General features: G+C 42.4%; 1 protein-coding gene across 2 annotated transcripts in view; it reads right to left on the bottom strand.

The window, feature by feature from the left end:
* Window positions 1–1,299: 1,299 nt before the first annotated feature.
* Window positions 1,300–24,411, bottom strand: part of C9H14orf39 (chromosome 9 C14orf39 homolog) — a 96,107-nt gene continuing 72,995 nt past the window's right edge. For both annotated transcript variants that reach the window (XM_068254428.1, XM_068254427.1), the window contains 5 exons: window positions 20,112–20,179; window positions 12,123–12,325; window positions 9,196–9,319; window positions 5,138–5,192; window positions 1,300–3,976 (listed from right to left, as the gene is read on the bottom strand). In XM_068254428.1, coding sequence (XP_068110529.1) covers window positions 3,801–3,976; window positions 5,138–5,192; window positions 9,196–9,319; window positions 12,123–12,325; window positions 20,112–20,179 — 626 coding nt within the window. In that variant the 3' untranslated portion in view covers window positions 1,300–3,800. The remainder of the gene's footprint in view (window positions 3,977–5,137; window positions 5,193–9,195; window positions 9,320–12,122; window positions 12,326–20,111; window positions 20,180–24,411) is intronic.

Below are 24,411 nucleotides of genomic sequence, written 5' to 3'. Positions count from 1 at the left end.
ACAGGTTTACGTAAAGTAATTATGATTGGAATTAACATCAACAGCGCCACCTGCCGGATGCGCCCAGCTAACGGATAAGTACCACATATTCTTATATGCATGTGACAAGTATCTTAAAGCCATTTTGGGACATAGTTTGCAATATTGTTAAACAGTGGGCTTTATAAAGGTTTCAGCATAAGTTACTTATGTATGGTATTGTGTATTTCCTTTTTTTCTCAGCAGCATGAGCAAATATTAATATATACAAAGGGAAATTGCCCATATTCTTTGATAACTCAGATCTTGCTTACTATTGCCTATTACTTATTACAGAATGCCCAACAGAGTGGGCAGGTGTTGGGCGTCAGAGATTGACAACACTGCCCCATGGAACAACACATAACAAAAGATATTATTCAGTAAGAAATAAAAATGCAGAAAATTAAAACATAGCCTAAGAAGAAAATGAAAGGAATACATTAAATGTAAACTTTTTATTATGATCTTAATAATAAGTAAATGTTCAAAGAATGCAACAGCTCATAATGTATTTAATGACAAAGTTACATTGAGTTTGTAGTTTTACTTCTGGCGTGTATTTGTAAAGCACTTTGCAAGTTTTTGGGTTTTGAATGACACACTGCAGGGCATGCGTATACTAGGCATCACGCTGCTCTAAAGATCTCATGAAAATTCAAACTTGCATTTTAGATCCTTCCAATATGTTCAATAAACACAAAAGCTGAAAAGCCCATGCACACAAACCCTTACATTAAAGGGGCAGTTTAGTGAAAATTATTATTTACCATTAATCACATATCAGTTATTTAATATAGAGAGCATATGTTTCTCCATAGACCTTGAGCTAAAAAAAAAAAAAGTATATGATATCACTTAATTCTGGTTTCGCAGAGAGCTGAGCTGCTTAATAAGCATACTATGCGACGGACGGACTTCACTGAAAGCAGACACTCCAGCTGATTTATAATGCTGGCTAACTCACTACAGAGAGCTGCTGTTCTCACATGCAACTAGCTAAGTAAATAGCAGGCTGCTAATTAGTTACTTATGTAGCAGCCTGTTTGTTTATTTACTTAAATAGTTACAGAGAACAGCACGGATCTCTGTAGTGTGTGGGTCAGCTTTATAATCAGCTGGAGTGTCTGGTATCAGTGAAGTCCGTCGCATAGTATGTTAATGAAGCAGCTCAGCTCTCTGCTAAACCAGAATTAAGTGATATCATCTACTTTTTTTAAAACAAGGTCTATGGATAAACAGTTGCTCTCCATATTAAATAACTGATATGTGATTAATGGTAAATAATAATTTTCACTAAACTGCCCCTTTAAACAATGCTTACAGCAATCTGCCATAGTAATCAACTAGACTTTGGGTACAGTCAATGCAATATAATCAGACCGAAGACAAGATATTGAAAAGTTCCTACCGACTATTGAACTGTACATGTAAGAAGACGTGGATTCGTAAATAAGTAATGGGTTTTAAGAAAAACAGCAACATGAAATAAACACAACATAATGCAGAGGTATGGCGAACTGATCATTTGCAGGCTCATTCACACCAGGAGGTTGATTCACAAAAGTATGCTGTGAGAGCAGTTATCACGCTTTCATGAATCAACCTCCATGGGTGATTGGTGGCTGTGGACTGTAAATGGAATACGTGGCCACCATGTGTATAGGATAGTGCTGCGCTTCACAGCAAATTGCATACTGCAGTGCACAACACATAGCCGTACAATACATGTGAGTGTGCCCGGCCTCTTATATAGGATATATGAGGCCAAAACCAAGTCTTCTGAGGTCCCCAGCCGCCTTGGAGGAGACCACAGAAGACTTGTTGACTGCAGAGCTGTGGCAAGGGACACACAGACTTCTAGGGGCTGGAAGAAGCCCTAAGTCAGTAAAAATGTAATTATGGTTTTGGCCTTATGTATCATATGCAGGGTCGTATGCATAGCGCCACCCCCCGCACTTCACCTAGTGATGTACTCTTCACTTAACAAGAAGTACGTCACTGGGATTCCCGGGTTCGCTGTCGTATTTCACCGCGTTACACGCATGTGCACGGCTGTCGACAACAAATTGAACATTTCTGCATCGTGCATTGACTTCAAAGCATTCCACCGGTGCTACGGCACTGTGGAAGTCGCACAGTAGTTCGCTGTTGACTTTGCTGCGGGTCGACGGTAAGTTGAAAGCTTCCGGCACTGCGTGACGCTGACGTGGTAAGTGTACTGGGCCCCATACACTTTCATTGCTGTTGTATTACTCTGCATGCAGAAAGGGTAATGCAACGTAAAAAAAGTGTATACATTTAAAAGGGGCCTCAACCATCCTTGTATATTGCACTACGGAGTTCATTCACAAGGGGCTGGTAAAATGTGCATGTGCAGATTTTACAAGGCCTTAACCAAAATACACAACTCACATAAGGTAATGTGCGCAACACGTTACACACACATCATGCGTGTTGCTTGATATCTTGTAATAAGTTATGCAAATAGCATAATGCGTCATATACAGTCAATATAGGTGCATAGGAAATAACGTGCATTACGCAAACTACTTTACATGCGTTATGTAATTTGCATAATGAATGCAAAAAATGTATGCGTGCTATCTGTGCTGTCTAGTGTCATGTAAAATGCTACGCATGGTGTGAAGGAGGCCTCAGCAGTTTGCAATGCTATAAACAAAAGCCCTGTAATGTAAATGTACCTAGGGATTACTTTCAGAAAACATTTCACATAAATCAGATAATGCCAATGCTGGTCAGCAATAATTAAATATAAACAGTGAATAAAATTAAACAGCAAGCAAAATTTATAAAGTTTAACTCTGAGCAAAAACTAAAATTCTCAAGCAGACAGTACTCTGTATCAAAGACCCCTTTCTTCCCTGCCTATCTTGTTTGAAAGGTGGAAGCAAGTGGTTCATATTGCCAACTCACATTTTTTGAGAGTGAAAGAGCTGTGAGGAATGTGAAAATGCATAGGAAGCACGAGTGCAGAATCACCCTATAGGCTAATATGAACTCCCCACAGAATCTCTTTGCCTGTGTCTTCGTTCTTCCCCCTCGTTTTCTGCTGAAGTGACACAGCTGTTGTCAGGGTGACGTGTCTATTCATCAGAGGGAGCAGAATCAAGACAGGCAGAGAATGTCTCCTGGCCGGCAATTAATACATTTGCCGATTAGCCAGGGATAAGCAATCCTGTACTGCTCTCTGCAGTGAAAGTAAACACACAGGGAATGCTTGGGAATGTTTCCAAATGTTCTTTTATGTATGTAAAAGTAGTTCTTGAAATTTTAATTTTGGCACTATAATCCCACGTTAAATGTAAGGCGTGGTAATGACAAAATTGGTAAATTACAGGTGACCTCAGGTAGCGGTAGGAGGTTATTTACAATTCATGAGTCCTTTCTTCTTGACCCTGTTAGTATTAGGCTAGTGCTCCACAAGTGAATTAACTATCATCCTTACATCTAACAGGTTGAAAAGAAGTTGATCCAGATTCAACACCAGCCTCCTCCTCTTGACTGACATAAATCCTGCCCACTTTTCCTCGCTATGCAATCTTACAGGTTATCGAGGGGAGCATGGGTGGGTTAGCTCTGACCGAGAGCTTAGATTACAGCGAGAGATACCACTGTACTACTACCAAACATGAGAGAAAAGACCTCAAAGATCATAAGTACCCTTAAACATCTAATAACAAATAATTATTTGGAAGTTACTGTGTAAAACGTTTGGGCGATGAATTCAACTTGTGGACAGCATGGCATAGAAACATGAGTTAAAATAAAGTGAATTTGAGTTTACTTTGTGATGGTTCTTTGGCTGGCTTTGAATTTTGTCCAAAAGGTAACATAAACCCAAAGCCATCGTCTTCATCAGGAATCGACGCAGGCTTTGACGCAAACGAAAACGTAAACGCGTCATCATCTCCTTCCATTGCACCAAATATGCTTCCTGAAAAATATTAACAGAAAAAGTAAATATACCATACTTTTCTCTAAGTAACTACTGTGCCTTACATGGTGATAAAATAACTATAGTTATACTATGTTAGCAAGCCACCATGCGAGAAAGGCTGAGTCATTAAAATGCATAACAATCAAGGGATTCCTTCTCCTAGTGAGATCTTGCTGTCTATGGAGAAAGTAGTGTGTACCATAATGACATATTGTATAAAAGAATGTAATAAATTATTCAGGATATAACCATTATCCTGATTTCAGCATCACTAGCACTTCATATATATATTGATGTATATTTGTATGTAATTACACCTTCACAGTTGTTTGTTTAGCCTGTGATGTTTAATCTGGGCTACGATGTCATGAAGCCTTCTCCTCGCAGTGCACTCTGGAAGTATGGCTGTTGTTTCTGCTCACTTTGGAACACACAACAAACTATAACTGGAGTCCTTGAAAAACAATAAAACATGTTTAAAAAAAAAAATTAAAGGACAACTGTAGCAAGAGGGTTGTGGAGGCTGCCATATTTATTTCCTTTGAAGCAATACCAGTTACCCTGCTGAACCTCTGCCTCTAATACTTTTAGCCATAGACCCTGAACAAGCATGCAACAGATGAGGTGTTTCTGACATTAATGTCAGAGCTGAGAAGATTGGCTGCATGCTTGTTTCTGGTGTTATTCAGACACTGCTGCAGCCAAATAGATCAGCAGGGCTGCCAGGCAACTGATACTGCTTTATAGATAATAAACATTTTGCATGCATAATTAATTCCAAATAATGTATTTTTTTAAATGGGACCCCCCGCAATAAATAAATAAACTGAACCTCAGCTAGGGCTTTAGCAAAAAGCTGAATCATGAAAATGCTACTAAAATTCAATAGACTGGAATGAAATATTTCTGACTGAAGACTCGGTTCCAGTTATAAGACATGTTTATCGTTTATTTTTTTGTATCAGTATTTACTACTTAATGCAGAATGAAGGAATAATCAGGAGTTTGCCTTGCATATTTTGCTCAATAGTATTATGGCTGGCATTTTTCCACCAGGCTTTCTTTTCTATTTTTTATCAATTACATATTTATACTGTCTGCTCAAAAGAAAATGAATAGTAAAGCTGTACGGAACAAATGTTATAATATAATACTAACCAAAGCTTTTTACAGTCGGAGATGTATTTGTATCCGCTGAAGAATAGCTTCCATGCTGAGTATAATGAGTATAAAAAAGATAATTATTAACAAATAAAACACAGTTAAATGAGGGACAGAAAGAATGTTTTTTTTCCCATCCATTTCAAGTTAACAAGCCAACCTACAACTTCATCTGTATACACACAGGCATATGTATATAAACATATATATCCTTACCCAAAGAAAAATATATTTTTACCATTACAAGTATCTATAATTCTCAACAGGTCAAAACAGTTGAAGAACATAACTAGACAATTACCGTATATACTCGGATATAAGTCGACTTCGTGTATAAGCCGACCCCAATATTTGACCCTCTTAAGTTGGAAATGTTTTAATTACTCAAATATAAGTCTATCCAGCAAAGTTTATGGCTGTACTTGAGGACCAGAAGGAGTTAATGTCTGCACTTCATAAAATATTGTAACTATTTACCGCTCCTAGTACCCAAGTGCAACCAATAACTCCTCCAGGCCCCATATGCAGCCATTAACCCTATCCTCTTTTGAACCTCCTCCCACCCACCACTACCTAAAGGGGTGCTGCTGCCCCCCACAGTGCCAGTTTGCCTAATCCTCCTCCCAACACCTAAAGTGGTTCTGCATCTCTTTGCCACCCCCCCCCCCCGTAAACCCCCCACCCCACAACACTGAAGCTGTTAGCTTCCTTGGCTCCTTTCTCCCACCCACCACAACAATGGATGTCCTGTCACTCACCACTTTAGCTCTGCATCCTCTTAATCCCCTTAATCCCCTACGTAATACAATGTAATGCGGACGAACACGGAAGTCCCGTCCCTCACTATAGCGCTGCATCCTCTCACATAATACAATGTAATGCAGATGAACACGGAAGTCCCGTCCCTCACTATTCTAGCGCTGCATCCTCTCACGTATTACAATGTAATGCGGACGAACACGGAAGTCCCGTCCCTCACTACTCTAGCGGTGCATCCTCTTGTATCCTCTGCTCACGCTGGACTGCATGGCATACCTTCCATTCCTGATGTCATGTGGCATCGACGTACACTATGCAGACCATCGTGAGAAGAGGATTCCAGGGGCTGCAGAGCTAGCGTGGTGAGGGACGGGACTTCCATGCTCGGGTGCACTACATTGTATTACGCAGGAGGAAGCAGCGCTAGAGTGGTGAGGGATGGGAATGATGTTTGGGCGCACTACATTGTATTACCGGGGGAGGGGGAAATGGAGACAGAGACACACTATTTAGGTTTTGGTGGGTGGGAGGACAGAGACAAAGAAGGTTACAGATTCAACGCTGCTGGGAGGGGGAGAAAGGGAGGCAGCCCCCCAATACTGGCTGTAAGTGGAGAGATTTAGGACGGACTCGTGTATAAGGCGACCCCCCCCACTTTTAACCTGTGAGTCAGTCCTAAATTTCTCGACTTATAGCCGAGTATATACGGTACTGTATATATACTTGAATACAAGTCGACCTCGTGTATAAATCAATTCCAATATTCAACCCTCTTAAGCTGGATTTTTTCTTTGAGTCAAGTATAAGTCTACCCAGCAAAGTTAATGGCTGCACTTGGGGACCAGGAGGGGTTAATGATGACTGTAATGCATACAGTATTGCTACCATTACCCTTCCTGTCCCTTTGAAAAACACTGAAAAATTTGCAGTGCAATAATATTGTACATGATCGCAACCTTGAAACTGAAACTCTTCAGAAGCGGACGGCGTCCCGCTAGATGCACTAAGGCCTGGGTCTGGGGTGTTCGTCCTCTCTCTTGTCATCTTATCAGTAAGCTCAGCGTGTCTTATACCTTGCACTTTATCTTCTTCTATTCTCGTGCCCTTACTGCACTTTTTTCCTTACAAGGTTGCGATCATGTACAATATTATTGCACTGCTTGCACTTTAAACTTTTCAATGTTGATGCACCTTAGCTTGTATATTTATTCATTGTCAATTGGTCACTTTGTATTGAGAAGTCTTATCGCTTATATCCACATATATTTTTGGCCCCTGTTGCATAATAGCATCATATCAATTTACATTTTTTGCACATTGTGCTTATTATTATTTTTTTTTACTATTTTTGACATGCTGTGACCAGTACCTTGTTTACATTTATATCCGATTATTCTTTGGCATTGAGAGAATATTCTACATGTATTAGTATCATTGCATCCCATTTTGATTGGTATATCATAATATATTATAGTCACAATTGTGGACCCCAGACCCTTCACGTTTTTACATGTTTTTACTCTTTTGATGTTTAAAGGGAACCAGAGAGGAATGATTTTGTAAAATAGAAAAAAAGATTTTATACATACCTGGGGCTTCTTCCAGCCCCATAAGCCTGGATCGCTCCCACGCCGCCATCCTCCGCTTCCTGGATCCGGGCCCGTCACTTCCGGCGGACGCGGTCAATTGTCCGCATCACAGGGGCTCCCTCCATACCTGTATGCATGCGGCTGCGCAGTAAGCAGCCACACGCGTACCTGTATGGCTGGAGCCCCTGTGATGCGGTCAATTCTGGATAGTGAAGTGAAGCATTAATATTGAACACTATTATTTGTTTTACACATTTACAAATGTTACAAAGGAAGGTGACTGTAGTATTTCAGATTTGCTTTACAGTCCAATAAGCTTGAGGACTGGAGATAACTACAGTTTGGTGGACTGAAAAAGCTCATATTGAGGTTGATTCATCAAGCTGCGTCAATATTACTGCACACACAGAGAGCGCGGTAATATTACTCAGCAAGTAGTTATATTACTGTAGTGTACAAGCATAAAGTGATGTGAAAAACTATTTGCCCTCTTCCTGATTTCTTATTCTTTTGCATGTTTGTCACACTTAAATGTTTCTGCTCATCAAAAACCGTTAACTATTAGTCAAAGATAACATAATTGAACACAAAATGCAGTTTTAAATGATGGGTTTTATTATTTAGTGAGGAAAAAAACTCCAAATCTACATGGCCCTGTGTAAAAAAGTGATTGCCCCCCCTTGTTAAAAAATAACTTAACTGTGGTTTATCACACCTGAGTTCAATTTCTGTAGTCACCCCCAGGCCTGATTACTGCCACACCTGTTTCAATCAAGAAATCACTTAAATAGGAGCTATCTGACACAGAGAAGTAGACCAAAAGCACCCCAAAAGCTAGACATCATGCGCAGTAGAGCACGGAGGACGTCCGATGACGTCAGAGCGCCGGCGTGGGACGCAGAAGTTCCGGGCCTTGGAGCGCAGAAGAGCCCGACCTGGCAGCCGGCCTGGCCAGGTCGGGCGCGCCACCGGAGACCACCGGGAGCCTGCGGAGCGGCGGCGAGGGCACCTCCTGCCTGCCACGGGCTGGAGGAAGCCCCAGGTAAGTGGAATTTGATTTTTATTTTTTACCCACCCTCCCTGAACCTTCCCTTTAAGTGTGACAAACATGCAAAAGAATAAGAAATCAGGAAGGGGGCAAATAGTTTTTCACATCACTGTAACTACAGCACGATACGCTCATAGCGCAATAGGGCACGTTACTGTAGTCATGGCCGTACTACTGGAGTATCGTGGTCACACTACGAGAGCATTGCGCAGAAGTTATGCACGTTCGCTATGGTAAAATTACCACACGCTGTGTAATATTACTGTGCGCAGTGATATTAACACAGTTTGATGAATCAGTCCCATTAGTAGTTACAATCAACTATCTTTTGTTATCAGAGCAAAAAATCTTTCTTGCCAAACACTTGAGTCTTCGGGACAGATTCCTTTGACCAAACACTGGAGGAGTTTTGTATATGGCACCCGCCCTACATGAATGGAGAAAACCACTGGACATTTGTCAGCTGAAACATGGCTAATAACAAACAAGTGAAGGACGGGGAGCTCCACAGTGGGAACATAGACTATAGCACTAGGTGAGACTAAAAGAAATCCTTTAGTGCTCCATCCACATCTAAAAGAAGTTTTGACTTTGGACATTTAACATAATCTATTAGTCAGTTTTTTTTACTGTGTTTGCTAAAGAAATATATCCATTACCTGATCTGGAAATTTCACACAAAATGGAGAGTCAAATGGACCAAACTTGGGTGTCTTGGGTGTTGAAGTCTTGACTAGATTAAAGTAAGATGGTTGTTCTGTTTGATCCATGGGTGATGAAGGCCTGCAACAAATAACCCTGCTTAATCAAGAACTGAATGAAGAACAAAATCTGTCCAGAAAGGTATCATTCATTTGTCTAACCCAGAGCTGCTTGAGTATTCTGTTATCTAACCATTTAAATTGTGTGAAGGATAATACTAGGATAATGTCTAAAAAGTAAGTTCAGTTTTAAAGGGACTCCGAGCAGTGCAGAAACTATGGAAAGATGCATATCATTTTAAAGCTCTCTTTCTCCTCTTTCCAATGATATATAAACCACCGCCCTACGCCTTTTAGTTTTCGTTATTTTCGCGATCAAAATTGCTGCGGCCGAGACTTCGATTGCGAAAATAGAGAAAACTAAAAGGCGTAGAGCGACGATTTAGGTGTCGCCAGAAAGAGGAGAAAGAGAGCTTTAAAATGATATCCATTTTTGCATAGTTATATTGTATTACAGAGGGCGACTTTTTCTCAAAGTCAGCAGCTGCATTCTGCAGAAAAAGTCGCCCTGTGTAATACAATGTAACTATGGAAAGATGGATATCATTTTAAAGCTCTCTTTCTCCTCTTTCTGGTGACACCTAAATCGTCGCCCTACGCCTTTTAGTTTTCTCTATTTTCGCGATCTAAGTCGCGGTCGTGGCAATTTCCATCGCGGAAATAGCGAAAACTAAAAGGCGTAGGGTGGTGGTTTATATATCATTGGAAAGAGGAGAAAGAGAGCTTTAAAATGATATGCATCTTTCCATAGTTTCTGCACTGCTCGGAGTCCCTTTAACTCTTCATTTAAAACATCCGCTTTTCACTTACTTTCTCGGTACTTTTTCAGTTACAGACTACAGAAAAGTTATTTTAAACAGACAATAAAAAATGATCTCAGAGGAGAAAACCTATGAGAAAAAGTGAATATAATATTTTATTTTCTGGTTGAACTCAATGGACGTAGGTCTTTTTTGCACCCAAATAACTATGTAACTCTGAATAAAGGTCGCAAAAGTGACAGTTCGAGTGTATTAAAAAAAAAATAAAACTCTCGCACTGTGATCCTCTGAATAAGACTGAAATCACCTAACTGTTAATTAACTAATCTTTCAGCACTCACCACTGTGACAGGTTAGGGACTCAATCATTATCGCCTAGCAGCAGATTTATTGATTTTTAAATTCAGTCAAGGTTTGTTGAATCAATTGTAACATCCCCACTGGGGTACCTTACTAAATAAGGGCAATATCTTCATAAGTTATTTTAACCAAATCCTGCAAAATGGACATTTTAAAAGGTCTGATTTTCCACTTTTTAGTGCAAAACAGATGTTTTAAAACGATCTGTTGTGCAGGCAGAGGATAGGCATGCAGCCCCAGGTGCCGCAAGCGCAACCACTTTACGCCACCTATGGGCGGGGGTTAAGTGGTTAACCACTTCAGCCCGCGGGTTGGTTTCACTTTATGGACGAGAGGAATTTTCACATTTCAGCACTTCTCCCTTTCAAACCCCAATAACTTAATCACTACTTATCACAACGAAATGATCTATAATTTTTTTCTTCTTCACCAATTAGGCTTTCTTTGGGTGGTCCATTATGCTAAGTATTATTTTATTCTGAATGCATTTTAATGGAAATAATAAGAAAAAATTAAAAAAATTAATTATTTCTCAGTTTTCAGCCCATTATAGTTTTAAAATAAAACGTAAAACTGTGGATAAAAAGCCACATATTTTATTTGCCCATTTGTCCCGGTAATTGCAACATTTAAATTATAGCCCTAGTACAATGTATGGTGACAATATTTTATTTGGAAATAAAGGTACATTTTTTCAGTTTTACATCCATCACTGATTTTAAGAACATAATTTATTAATAATATACCCTCTTGACATAAAAATTAAAAACATTTTAGTCCCTAATGTCTAAAGGTGTAATTTTACTATTTGGCCACAAGCTGTACTTGCACATATTTTCTATTGCGTACAATAAGTACGCTAAATAGGAGGTAACGCATGGCTGTGTTACTTGAGAAGTGACGCAGGCATCTTATTGATGCCGGTGATCACAGGGGCCTGGAGGGGAGATGAATAATTGGGAACAAAGTTCCCATTTATTAATCTAACGATCGGTAGTGGGAGTGACGGGAACGAGCGAGCGGGAGGGAGCATGTCAGCACCATTTGAGAATGATCACTGTTTTTAAACAAGCTTTGTCGACCCAGGGAGGAATGGGCTGCCTCTGTTGTAATGAATACAATTTATGCACGCCCCCTGCAGGTTCTGTGTGCTTTGTTTACTCCTCACTCTGCTCTCAGTTTGATTTCAGCTTGTGCAATTTGTGAGGCTGAGGGGGGAAGGGAGCTGCCTGTCACATGATGAGAATCCCTGACTGGAGTGCAGATAATTCACTTTGTAATAAAAACTTGTAGTACTGTACATATATATATATATACTGTATATACATACACACATATTAGTGTATGTGTGTGTAATATATATATATATATATATATATACATATATATATATATACTGTATATACATGCACATATATGAGTGTGTGTGTGTAATATATATATATATATATATATATATATATATATATATATATATATATACACATACATACACACTCATACACACACAAACATCACTTCCTGGTTAGCGGCCATGTTTTTTGTTTGTAAACACTGCTTAAATACTGGCGATTAAAAGCTAGGATCGTGGCGGGGAGCGGCCGAAACTGCAAAAAGGGATCCAGGAGATCACAGTGACTCAATTGGTATATTTTTTTATTGTACAAGTCGGACAGTACAGATTCTCTTTAACTAGATACCTACGATTCAAATGAAGATTTTAAGACATTCTGTATTTTCACATCCAAGTTAAATCCCCGACTTTTGACAGCTGTGATTGGAGCAGGAGAAGGAGAGGCTTCGGGTATGGCAAAAGTATGGGCTGACTTTGATGGTACATAGTCTTCAGGCTCAGATACTTTCCCATGAGACTGATCTCCAGTCCCCTCATAATTTCCAGAGTCAGCCTGTAAATTTAAACAAACCATTCATATGATTATCTAAATTGCTGTTCTTTATGTTCTTTTAGTGTAATTTATTATTTAACTCAAAGAGGTGCCATAACAAAATATATAGTAAAATGTACTGCAAGACATACCTAGTTTTACATTAATTAACCCGGTTTCAGCATCACTTCCTATATCTATATATTGCTGTACACAGGTATGTAGCCCCCCCCCAGTGATATTTAGCCTAGGCTATGTCACAAAGACTACTCCTCCCAGTGCACTCTGGAAGAGCAGGTGTTTCTGCTCACTTCAGAACACACAACATACAAACATTTTGCAGTGATTCTCCTTGCCAGCAGTAAATATGTCACCACCTATGATAAATTTCAAGAGGAACTTTAACCCATCAGAAATCTTAACCATTTCTCAAATAGATCATCAGGGAAATATGTACGGTTGATATTGTGGTGAAATCCCTCCCACAGTGTGATGTCAGGGCCATGGCCCTGACAAATTCCTGTCTGTGAACCTTGTTGCATTGTGGGAAAGAACGGCTATTTCCAACTGCTAAACACCCAGTATCACCTAAGAGCATAGTGCTCTTAGTAAACAAACATTCCGCAGAGATCACCTGGCAGGACTAAAGATGTCATCACCAGTGATAAATTTCAGATTGTAAACCGAGGTGTGGAAAGATTTTACAATAGTCAGTAACTGAGTAAATCATCTATCAATGAATACTGTAAAAATAAGTAATGTTATTAATAATGTTATTTTCACTACAGTTTCTCTTTAAGAATGTAAATCAGGGTGAGGAAAGATTTTACAATGGGCAAACAGTTATAAATATTTATAAGTTAATATTGTAAAATATAAGCAAATTTTAATTATTAAACCTGAAGATGTTTTTTTTTCTTAAAAAGTTTCACTTACCTGGGGAATTTGCCGCCCCTTTGCAGTCATCCTGTCCAGCGGCGGTCCTCAATGATCCTCCGTTCCCTCACTGCAGCGCAGTTTTGGTGTTATCGACTTACAAGCGGACGGCCGCTGCGCTTGAGAGGCCCTGGGCGTGTGATCCTGGTGCCTGGAGCGTCGAGAAAATCTATACGAGAATACGAGAAAATCTCTACTGAGCCTGTGGAAGACACCCCCAGTGATAGGAGCGCAAACAAGGACACGTGCGGCCAGGGCCATGCAGGCGCACTGGACGGCAACCCTACAAACCGAAATGGCGGCGCGACAGAGGAATGGAGGATCGTTGAGGACCGACGCTGGACAGGACGGCTGCAGGGGGTTGGCAGAAGTGAAACTCTTTTTTTTTTTTAAAAAACATCTTCAGGTTCGCTTTAAGTTCCTAAAGAGAACCGTTAGATTGATAAAAAGAACTAAGGGCAAATGAGAGGCAACAAGCAACCTATGACACTTACAGTACAACGTGAAAAACTGCACCAGCCAAATAAGTCCTTAAAGAGGAAGTGTCGCGGAAATCTTAAAATGTAAAACACATATAAATAAGAGGTGCATTTCTTCCAGAGTAAAATTAGCCATAAATTACTTTTCTCCCATGTTGCTGTCATTACAGCAGGTAGTAGAAATCTGACATTACCGACATGTTTTGGGCTAGTCCATCTCTCCATAGGGGATTCTCAGCATGGCCTTTATTCTTTATAAAGACATTCTCTGAAAAAGATTTACATAAAGATGCTGGCCAGCTTCCCTGCTCGCTGTACACTATTTTGGCAGTTCGACAGAGCAACTGACATTCACTAAGTGCTTTTAAAAATAAAGAAAAGCCTTAGAACCCCCCTATGAGAAGATGGGCTAGTCCAAAATCTGTCAGTTATGTTAGATTTCTACTACTTACTGTAAGTGACAGCAACATAGGAGAAAAGTAATTTATGGCTCATTTTGCTCAGGAAGAAATGTACTTCTTATTTGTATGTATTTTAAATTTTAAGAGTTTCGCGACAGTACCTCTTTAAAGAGACACTGAAGCGAAAAAAGAAATGATGATATATTGAATTGGTTGTGTAATACGGATAATTACTAGAATTTTAGTAGCAAAGAAAATATTCTAATATTTTTATTTTCTGTTATATAGTGTTTTTTATAACATTGGATCATTCTCTAATATTTGCAGTTTAGACACTACTCAGCATTCTAAATGGGTTCAAAAGTTCACTGCTCTGTAAAATCTTCCCTGCCAAGGGAAAGAAAGATACATTAATATTGGCCTCAATTCACTAAGCTTAACTCCTGTCTTTAATAACTCTTCTGAGCTTTTTACAGTTATCACCATGGTGATATAATTGTGATAACTGTAAAATAGCTCAGAAGAGATATTAAAGACAGGAGTTAAGCTTAGTGAATTGAGGCCTTGTCTTTTAAAGCTTATCTCAAGTGTCTGGCAGAGTTCTCAGAGACTGTGAAAGTCTTGGAGCTCAATGGCTAATTTGCATAGATAACAACTGGAGTTTCTTAGCTCTTCCTTTAGGGCCCTTTTACACTTACACTCCGGGCGGATCGTTTAGAAACAGCCGTATCAGTCCGCCGACAGTGCGTACACACGCCGGACTGTCGTTGGAACGCCCACCCAGCGGGAGGTGACGACGGAACCTTCGTTGCCTCCAGTCCGGCGTGTGTACGGACCTTAAATCAGTTGCTCTCAGTTAAAACGGAAAGAAAACTGATTTTCAAAGTAATGCCCATGTTTTCCTATGGCACCTTTCACACTTAAAGGGAACCTTAACCGGCGGGCAAAAATAAATTCACTTACCTGGGGGCTTTCCCAAGCCTCCTGCAGCCGTCCTGTGCCCGGGCCGGTCCTTCGGTGCCCTCCGGTCTCCCTCCGCCGCTAAGTTTCGTTTTCGGCCGACTGCAAGTCGTCCTCCAGCAAAGCGCCCTCTTCTTCCGCATTCCCCGTCGTAAAGAGCCGTAAAGCGTGTCCGCATGACGCCAAACGCGTCATGCGGACGCGCTTTACGGCTCTTTACGACGAGGAATACGGAAGAAGAGGACGCTTTGCCGGAGGACGACTGGCGGTCGGCCGAAAACGAAACTTAGCGGCGGAGGAAGACCGGAGGGCACCGAAGGACCGGCGCGGGCACAGGACGGCTGCAGGAGGCTTGGGAAAGCCCCCAGGTAAGTGAATTTATTTTTGCCCGCTGGTTAAGGTTCCCTTTAATGCGTTTTAACTGAAATCTTCTTCCCAATGCACTGCTATGGAAAAAACGCATACCAACGTGCACTAACGCGTACTAACGCATACCAACTGATTAAGCGTAAACGGGGCCTTACTGGAAACAACATTAGACTTGTGTCTCTGCTGCTAATGGTTTTTTTTCTTAGCTGTACTACACATACAAATCATATCATAATTTTTTTTTTTTCGCTTCAGGTGGGATTGCATATACAGCACATTAGTTTTAGGGATTGATGAATAAACAATGTCTTTGTTATGCTCTCCACACAGACAGATCCTAAAATGATAGATCAAACATAGCGTGATACTGTCACAGAAAAATCTTAACCACAATAGCAGTGAATCACCCAGTGACGTGTGAACAACCAGTGTTAGAGACATTGCAAATTGAGACCAAGCTATCCACCTCCAACAATAGAGGCTCAGCAAATTGTAGCCACCTCAGACAACAGGTGGATCTATCGTTTGTGGGTTTGGGAAATCCTCCATGGCAATTACTTCCAGCACCGCCGTAACAATTTTCAACTTTTAATCCAGCTTACAATAAAAACACAAATAAAACATAGTCATGCTCTGTAGTCATTTGGAAGTGTAAGTGCAATTTGAGCAGTGAGAACTGCCCTGTTTTTACATATTACGCTATGGTCTGTGGGTAATTTGCTGCTATTGTGGTTAACCTTTTTTTTCTGTGACAGCACCATGCTAGGTTAGATCTATCGTGTTAGGATCTGTCTGTGTGGAGAGCGGAACAAAGACATTGTTTATTCATTATTCAACGCATGACACTTGATTAAATAGTAATATTCCTGTAAAAATGTCAGAAAGCACACTGATATCTTCTGTATTTGCAGCAATAGCCTTACATAAAATTATTCAGCAGTCAAAGCACTGCACAGATGAATTCAGCTTCACAGCGGTATCATAATATAACTTCACTTTCTCTTTAGAAATAAAATATGACACATCTTAGGTAATTAATTTTGAAACCTTAACATGTATTGTTATCTTGGCAATCAATATCCTTTTAAGATTTTTTTCCTTAGCACCTACACAACCTAGAATATAGCTCACGCTTTTCTCTTTATTTGTACTATTTCTTGGTTTGAAACCTCAGTTAATAGTGTTTTGTGACATGTCTACTACAATATCAGACTCAGTACATCAGATCCAATTTAATTATCTGTAAGTTTGATATAATATTCACTACATGAGTAAAAATAAGCATTTTTTTAAGAAAATTCATATGATTTTGACATTAATTAGATTGTTTTTCTTGTAAATGAACTTCATTAATATTATGGAAGTTTAAAAATGTTCAGATACAAAACACGTATACAAACACGTATCGCAAAAACGTCCATGGAAGGAAACAAAAACTGCAGAAACATACATATGGAAAACTGCATGCTTTTTCTGCAAGGACAAGTGTGAATGGTTCTTTAAACCCCCTTTAAAGGACCATTCACACTTGTCCTTGCAGAAAAAGTATCCATGTAAACCCTTACTAAAATAGGTCCCTATATGTCCCCCAGATTCATATTCTTTTTACCTGGTCTGTGTGCGTTTGCCAAGCTGCAGGAACTGTGCAGTGCCAGTGGGACTGTGGGAACTTTTTTTGAAAGCAAATAACAGAAAGCTCCCCATTTCAGATAAGTCAGAGGCGTAGCTAGGGTTTTCAGCGCCCGGGGACAAAGACTATTAATGCGCCCCCTAAGGTGAAGGGTCGTGACCAAATGTGGGCGTGGTTATGGGTGCTCCACATTTGGTCACGCCCCTTCAAATGTACATGGAGGTTAGCAGGCTCACGCTCACCCACCCTCCCTCAGTATGTACCTTCCAGCATGTTCCAAGACAAATTCAGCAATCATGAGCCCCCCCCATCAAGACAAATTCCGCAATCATGAGTAAACATGAGGCCCCCAACATGACCAACTCAGCAATCATGAGGCCCCCAACAAGACAAATTTAGCAATCCTGAGGCCCCCAACAAGACAAATTCAGCAATCATGAGGCCCCTAACAAGACAAATTCAGCAATCATGAGGCCCCTAACAAGACAAATTCAGCGATCTTGAGGCCCCCAACAAATCATGAGGCCCCCAACAAGACAAATTCAGTAACCATGAGGCCCCCAACAAGACAAATTCAGCAGTAATGAGGCACATGAATAGACAGCATTTCACATAAATAGGCAGAATGCCCCCTTAATATGGTAGACACCTCTCACCTGGCAGCAGTTCCCCAAAATACACTCAATCTGACAGCAGTGCTTCCCCAAAAATAGGTAGCCCCAGGTCTATAGGTGTCCCCAGAATAGGTGGCCAGCAGTATAGATGTCCCCAGAACAGGTAGTCAGGGGTAGAGATGTCCACAGAACAGGTAGCCAGGGGTATATGTGCCCAGTATATGTAGGCAGGGGTATGTGTCCCCAGTATATGTAGCCAGAGGTATATGTGCCCAGTATATGTAGCCAGGGGTATATATGCCCAGTATATGTAGCCAGGGGTATATATGCCCAGTATATGTAGCCAGGGGTATATGTACCCAGTATATGTAGTTAGGGGTATATGTGCCCAGTATATGTAGGCAGGGGTATATGTGCCCAGAGTAGGTAGCCAGGGGTATATGCCCAGTATATGTAGGCAGGGGTATATGTGCCCAGAGTAGGTAGCCAGGGGTATGTGCCCAGAGTAGGTAGCCAGGGGAATATGTGCCCAGAGTAGGTAGCCAGAGGTATATGTGCCCTGTGTAGGTAGCCAGGGGTATATGTGCCCAGAGTAGGTAGCCAGGGGTATATGCCCAGTATATGTAGGCAGGGGTATATGTGCCCTGAGTAGGTAGCCAGGGGTATATGAGCCCAGAGTAGGTAGCCAGGGGTATATGCCCAGTATATGTAGGCAGGGGTATATGTGCCAAGAGTAGGTAGCCAGGGGTATATGTGCCCAGAGTAGGTAGCCAGGGGTATATGTGCCCAGAGTAGGTAGCCAGGGGTATATGCCCAGTATATGTAGGCAGGGGTATATGTGCCCAGAGTAGGTAGCCAGGGGTATATGTGCCCAGAGTAGGTAGCCAGGGGTATATATGCCCAGAGTAGGTAGCCAGGGGTATATGTGCCCAGAGTAGGTAGCCAGGGGTATATGTGCCCAGAGTAGGTAGCCAGGGGTATATGTGCCCAGAGTAGGTAGCCAGGGGTATATATGCCCAGAGTAGGTAGCCAGGGGTATTTGTGCCCAGAGTAGGTAGCCAGGGGTATATGTGCCCAGAGTAGGTAGCCAGGGGTATATGTGCCCAGAGTAGGTAGCCAGGGGTATATGTGCCAAGAGTAGGTAGCCAGGGGTATATGTGCCCAGAGTATGTAGCCAGGGGTATATGTGCCCAGAGTAGGTAGCCAGGGGTATATGTGCCCAGAGTAGGTAGCCAGGGGTATATGCCCAGTATATGTAGGCAGGGGTATATGTGCCCAGAGTAGGTAGCCAGGGGTATATGTGCCCAGAGTAGGTAGCCAGGGGTATATATGCCCAGAGTAGGTAGCCAGGGGTATATGTGCCCAGAGTAGGTAGCCAGGGGTATATGTGCCCAGAGTAGGTAGCCAGGGGTATATATGCCCAGAGTAGGTAGCCAGGGGTATATGTGCCCAGAGTAGGTAGCCAGGGGTATATGTGCCCAGAGTAGGTAGCCAGGGGTATATGTGCCCAGAGTAGGTAGCCAGGGGTATATGTGCCCAGAGTAGGTAGCCAGGGATATAAGTCCAGTATATGTAGGCAGGGGTATATGTGCCCAGAGTAGGTAGCCAGGTCAGGTGTCCCCCTCCCCAGCAAGAGGGGAGCAGCGCAGAGAAGAGCTGCTCTCCCTTCCTCGCTGTCCCCTCCAATGTCCGGGTGGCTGGCAGCGGCGGGCGGAACTTACCTCCGTCTCGTCGCAGCGCCGGATGGATCTGCCACTACTCCGGTCTGGTCCAGACCAGAGCAGCGGCTGTGCACCCGAACTTCCGCCCGGCGCTGGAGCGAGACGGAGGTGAGTTCCGCCCGCCGCTGCCAGCCAAGAGCCACCCGGACATTGGAGAGGACAGCGAGGGAGGGAGAGAGCACCTAAGGTGAGGGAAGGAGGGGGGATATGGCCCCCCTTCCCCACCGTCCGCACAGCTCTCCCTCTTCTCTGCGCTGCTCCCCTCACCCGCCAAAAAAAAAAAAACAAATAAAAAAAACCCCCGCAGCAACATTTTTACTGCTTGCAGGGGATGTCTGTGGAAGGAGATGTGGTTTTTTTTTTTGGGCAATTGAAAACAGCTGTTATTTCCCACAATGCAACAAGGCTCCTACAGTGTGATGTCAGACATCACACTGTGGGAGGGGTTTCACCACAATATCAGCCATACAGACCATCCCCGATGATCCATTTAAGAAAAGGAAAGGATTTCTCATGGTAAAGGGGGTATCGGCTACTGATTGGAATGAAGTTCAATCCTTGGCTACGGTTTCTCCTTAACACTGTTATGTCTGCTACATTTCTTAATAATATACTAGTAAGTATAAAATATTCAGTGTATCTTCTCAGTTTTATTACGGAAGCATGTATTGTGCACGGCATACACAGACGATTATACCTGGGAACAGTAGCCTGAATCCTTAGATGTGTCGGGAATGGTGATGGTTTGTTCTTTTCTGATGTCTCCTAATAATGAAAAATTGGTTAGAATAGTATTTTACTGTTAATAAGAGTTATCCATACATTCACACATCTAGGTGTATGCCCTGTAAAGTGTATCTCTGAAAAAATACAGCTTTCAATTTAGCGCAGATTAAATCTGCTAAAACGGTTATCAGTAGCTTAAATCCCTCTTGGGTTCTCTGTTCCCTGAACACAGTTTTCTTTGGGAAGTTCTCTGAATGGAACAAGTCAAGTGAACTGTCCATGCTTTATTATCTGTCTCTGCTTTAATCTCCTGACATGTTTGCCTACTGAACAGGAGTGACCGCATGTACATAACCGGCTGGGTTAAGGTGGCCACACGCACATAGATTGCTACCCAATGTGGCAAGCAGATCGATCCCTCTCTGATCTGAACCTGATCATAGAGGGTTTGGATCCTTCCACCCACTGCACATAGATTTTCAATACATCTCAGCATGAATTCCATTGAAAATCTCTCTAACCGCAGCGGTTGCATCGATGCAGTGCAATGGTATGGGCCATCGTTCTTCTGCCTCCCCCAATCAATGAAGATTTCCGTCTGGTCCGAATTATAATTTCAATAGATTTTCTGCACAAATTGATCAAAATTACAATATATGTAACATATTGTGTTATAGATTCCCAGAATTCACCAGGACAATCGATGCATGTTTGAGCCGTTTTACCTTAAAAAAACTAAACAGTCAACAAGGAAGGGTAAAGCGGAATTTGAACTTGAACCATGAAAGGGAACCAAGCACCACTTATTTTTTTCCTGGTTTCAAATAGCTATAGGAGCTGCCACCTACCCCCCCCCCCCCCCCCTTTCCCTTGTAGCTGCCCATTATTTATCCAGGGAAATGTGTGAAAATAGCATCTGTGACTTCTCTAAACTCTTTGGCGCAAAGTCTCCTATCTAAAAAGCTGATGAAAGCTTTTGTATGCTCTTTGCTAATGTGTGCAATAAAATAATTACATCAGTCCTTATTTGACTGAAACTTCTGAGGCCTTGGAAGTAGCGTAATAAAACTCTCTGCTAAACTTTAAAATGTAAAAAGAAGAGGTAAAATTGAAGGATTTTGTATTATTAACGAGCCACATTGTTGACATGCATATTTCAAACCAGTTCAGGACCACGGCTTACACTCTCCTAGTGACCAGGCTATTTTTTACAATTTAGTGCTCTGCAGCTTTAACTGTTCGTTGCAGAGCCATACCACTAAGCACGCAAGTGAATCCCCCGCCCCCCTTTTTTTGCCCACCAACATTTTTAAATAAAATTCTCTATTTTTTTATTTCTCACCTCCCTCCCCCCGACAGCCAATCACGGCGATCCTCTCTGATAGGCATCATCCTATGAAAGGGAATCGCGATTGGAGCCTCTCCGGGGGACAGCTGAGTGACACGGCTGTCCCCAGTACAGTGCTGCAGTAGATCACAGCGCTGTACAATGTAAATAGACGCCATCTAACAGTCTGCTAGTGGCGATGGCCGCTAGTAGACTGAGGACAGAGCGGAGCTCCATCACTCAAGCAGGGATGCGCGCGCATCGGCACAGGCGCTCCCCTGTAAAACCCCACCCCAGGACTTGACGCTTTTCAGCGTTAGATGGTCCTGGGGCTTCCACCTTCCCGACGCCTATAGGCGTTACACGTTCGGGAAGGGATTAATGTGCAATTGAGATGCCCTGGGTGCTAAAGATGGCACTTCACTGAAGATCTTTCCACGCAAAAAACTTGTCTGGCTTTTCTAAAGTCACAGAATATGTTTTGGGTGCAAAGTAAAGGTAAAGATATTTGGGATATGTTTTCTTCTCTCAGATATGCTATATTGTGCTATAATTATCTTATTCAGGGGATCAGGGGTGAAAAAACCTGAGGTGCGCATGCTAAAGAATTCCCTCAGAAACTCGGTCTTGCATCTGCCCAGTAGTCAGTGTTATCCTTCCAGAGTTTCTTCCTTTTAACTTCTCTCCTGCCTTCAGCACCTCTCAGCACTCCTCTCACCACTATTGGTTTGCCCTCTTGACCTTTTTTTTTTAATCTACCCTCTTCTTTATTACACATCACCGTTTCTGGTTCCTCTTTTCCTGCGCATTGTATTTATTTGCCCTTTCCATCAGTCTCTGTGCTTGGTTAGCTATACTCTGCCTCTTCTCTCTCTGTGTAAGTAGTGCTGAAACACTGGCTGTCTAAGAATTGCTATAGTAACGACTCCGCTGCTGAGTTCAGATGCTTGGGAATAGCTTGAAGTGGCATCAGCTCTCCGTCTCTGCAGCAAAATGATATTACAAGCTGAATCAGCTGTTACTGTACAGTGCAATTCTATTTTAAAGCTCCACTCCAGGTACAAATGTAGCTGAAGCCTTATGTAGGCACTCAACTGCACAGCCCCTTATTATGAGCTTCTAAATTAGTTGGTGCCAGATAAGTTCCTTTAAAAGGGGTTTGTAACTTCCAAAAATAAAAAATTGCCGAAACAATTGTGTCTGAAAATATATGTAAACCCCCCCCCCTTTTTTTTTTTTTTTTTTAGAAAAAAGGTCCCTACTATATGAAGCCTGTTTTTTTTCCTTTTTACCTAGTCTGGCTGAATTTGCCTAACTGCAGGAACTGTGCAGTGCCAGCAGAATTTTGGGAGTTTTTTTCTAGCTTATCTCAGCATGCAAATTGCAGAAAGCTTCCTGTGTCAGATAAGATAAGTGTAACGATCGGTGAGCACAGAGAGGATCTGATTACCGGTGATCTGCAGTATCACGGGGAATACAGATGTATACCAGATTATACGTGATCTGCAGTATCACCGATAATCCGATATACCAGCTAACCTCTGTTCACCTGAGTAGAGTGTAGTGTTTGGTGTAACAGTAACACAGAGGACTAAGCCTCAATGCAGCAAGGAGTACTGCACAGATTCCTTCCGCAGACCTGAGCTCTCCAAGACGGGAGGAGTCAGACTGACAGTAGGAAGGCTGATCTGAAAGTGACACTCTAGAGAAGGTGTCACTGACAGGACGGGGAACCGCCTCCAACAGTGAGGTCGGTTCTCGAGGTCGGACAAGCCAGGTCGTACACACACGGACAGATAACGTACAGTATCGTAAAGCAAAGGCGGAGTCAAGGTACAGGCAGGGTTCGGCAACAGGGTATCAGAAATATCGAGGTACAAGATCAGGAGGCAGAAACAGAGTCTAAGGATGAGCCGGGGTTCGGCAACAGAGTGACAGAAATATCGAGGTACAGGATCAAAGTTTCAGGAGGATAGTCAGGCAGGCAAATAGGTCATAACAGATAATCACAATCAAACTAGTACTTTAGCTATCAAAAGAATCTAGCTAAGTGTAGGATTACAGCTCCAGCTGGTCTCGGCACACTTGCGGATCTGACTACGGATCTGGGTGCTTCCACGTATGTGATCGCAACGCCAGACAAGGAGCAAGTGAACAGCCAGCAGTATATATACACAAGGACCTTTCCAGGACCTCCCTAATTGCTGGACCAATGGGAGCAGAGGAATTTGTCAGCTGACCCCGCTGGTCAGCTGACTCCCTTCTGACTGTTATTTAAACTCTGCCTCTGTGCGCACGCGCGTGTAACTCTGAATCCAGGTGGACTATGAGTCCCAGCCACACCAGAACTGTTTAGCAAAGTCTTGAGTGCGGGAGCCGCCTCTGATGCGGATTCCGCCGTTACCAATGCGGATTCCGACGTTACTAATGCGGATTCCGCCGTACTGCCTATGTGGCATGCGGCGTTTTTTCCGCGTTGTGACGCCATGCTGGACGCGGAAACAGCCGCCTCACCTTGAGAGACGGCGGCTTTTCCGCGTTTCCTTACAGTATCCCCCCCCAGGAGTGGACTCCAGACAACTCCTACCAGGTTTCTCGGGGTGTAAGGCATGAAACTCCCTCCTTAACTCGTCTGCATGCATGCGTGAGCCCGGTACCCATTGCCTCTCCTCAATGCCGTACCCTTTCCAATGTACGAGGTACTGTACCGAGTTTTGTACCGTGCGTGAATCTAAAAAATTTTCCACTTCATATTCGGGTTGGGCATCTACTAATACAGGAGGAGGAGGAGTGGGGCCCACCTGGACTGCTGGTGTAAGAAGAGACACGTGGAAGGACCTTACCCCCCGCATGCTGGTGGGAAGGTCAACGGTATAAGTAACATCGTTGATCCTCCTGACTACCGGGAATGGTCCCACAAACCTGGGACCAAGCTTGTCAGAAG

The sequence above is a fragment of the Hyperolius riggenbachi genome, chromosome 9 (assembly GCF_040937935.1).
Source record: "Hyperolius riggenbachi isolate aHypRig1 chromosome 9, aHypRig1.pri, whole genome shotgun sequence".
Taxonomy (NCBI): domain Eukaryota; kingdom Metazoa; phylum Chordata; class Amphibia; order Anura; family Hyperoliidae; genus Hyperolius; species Hyperolius riggenbachi.
Note: the sequence above shows the minus strand (reverse complement) of the source record. Positions and strands in the feature narration are given on the sequence as shown.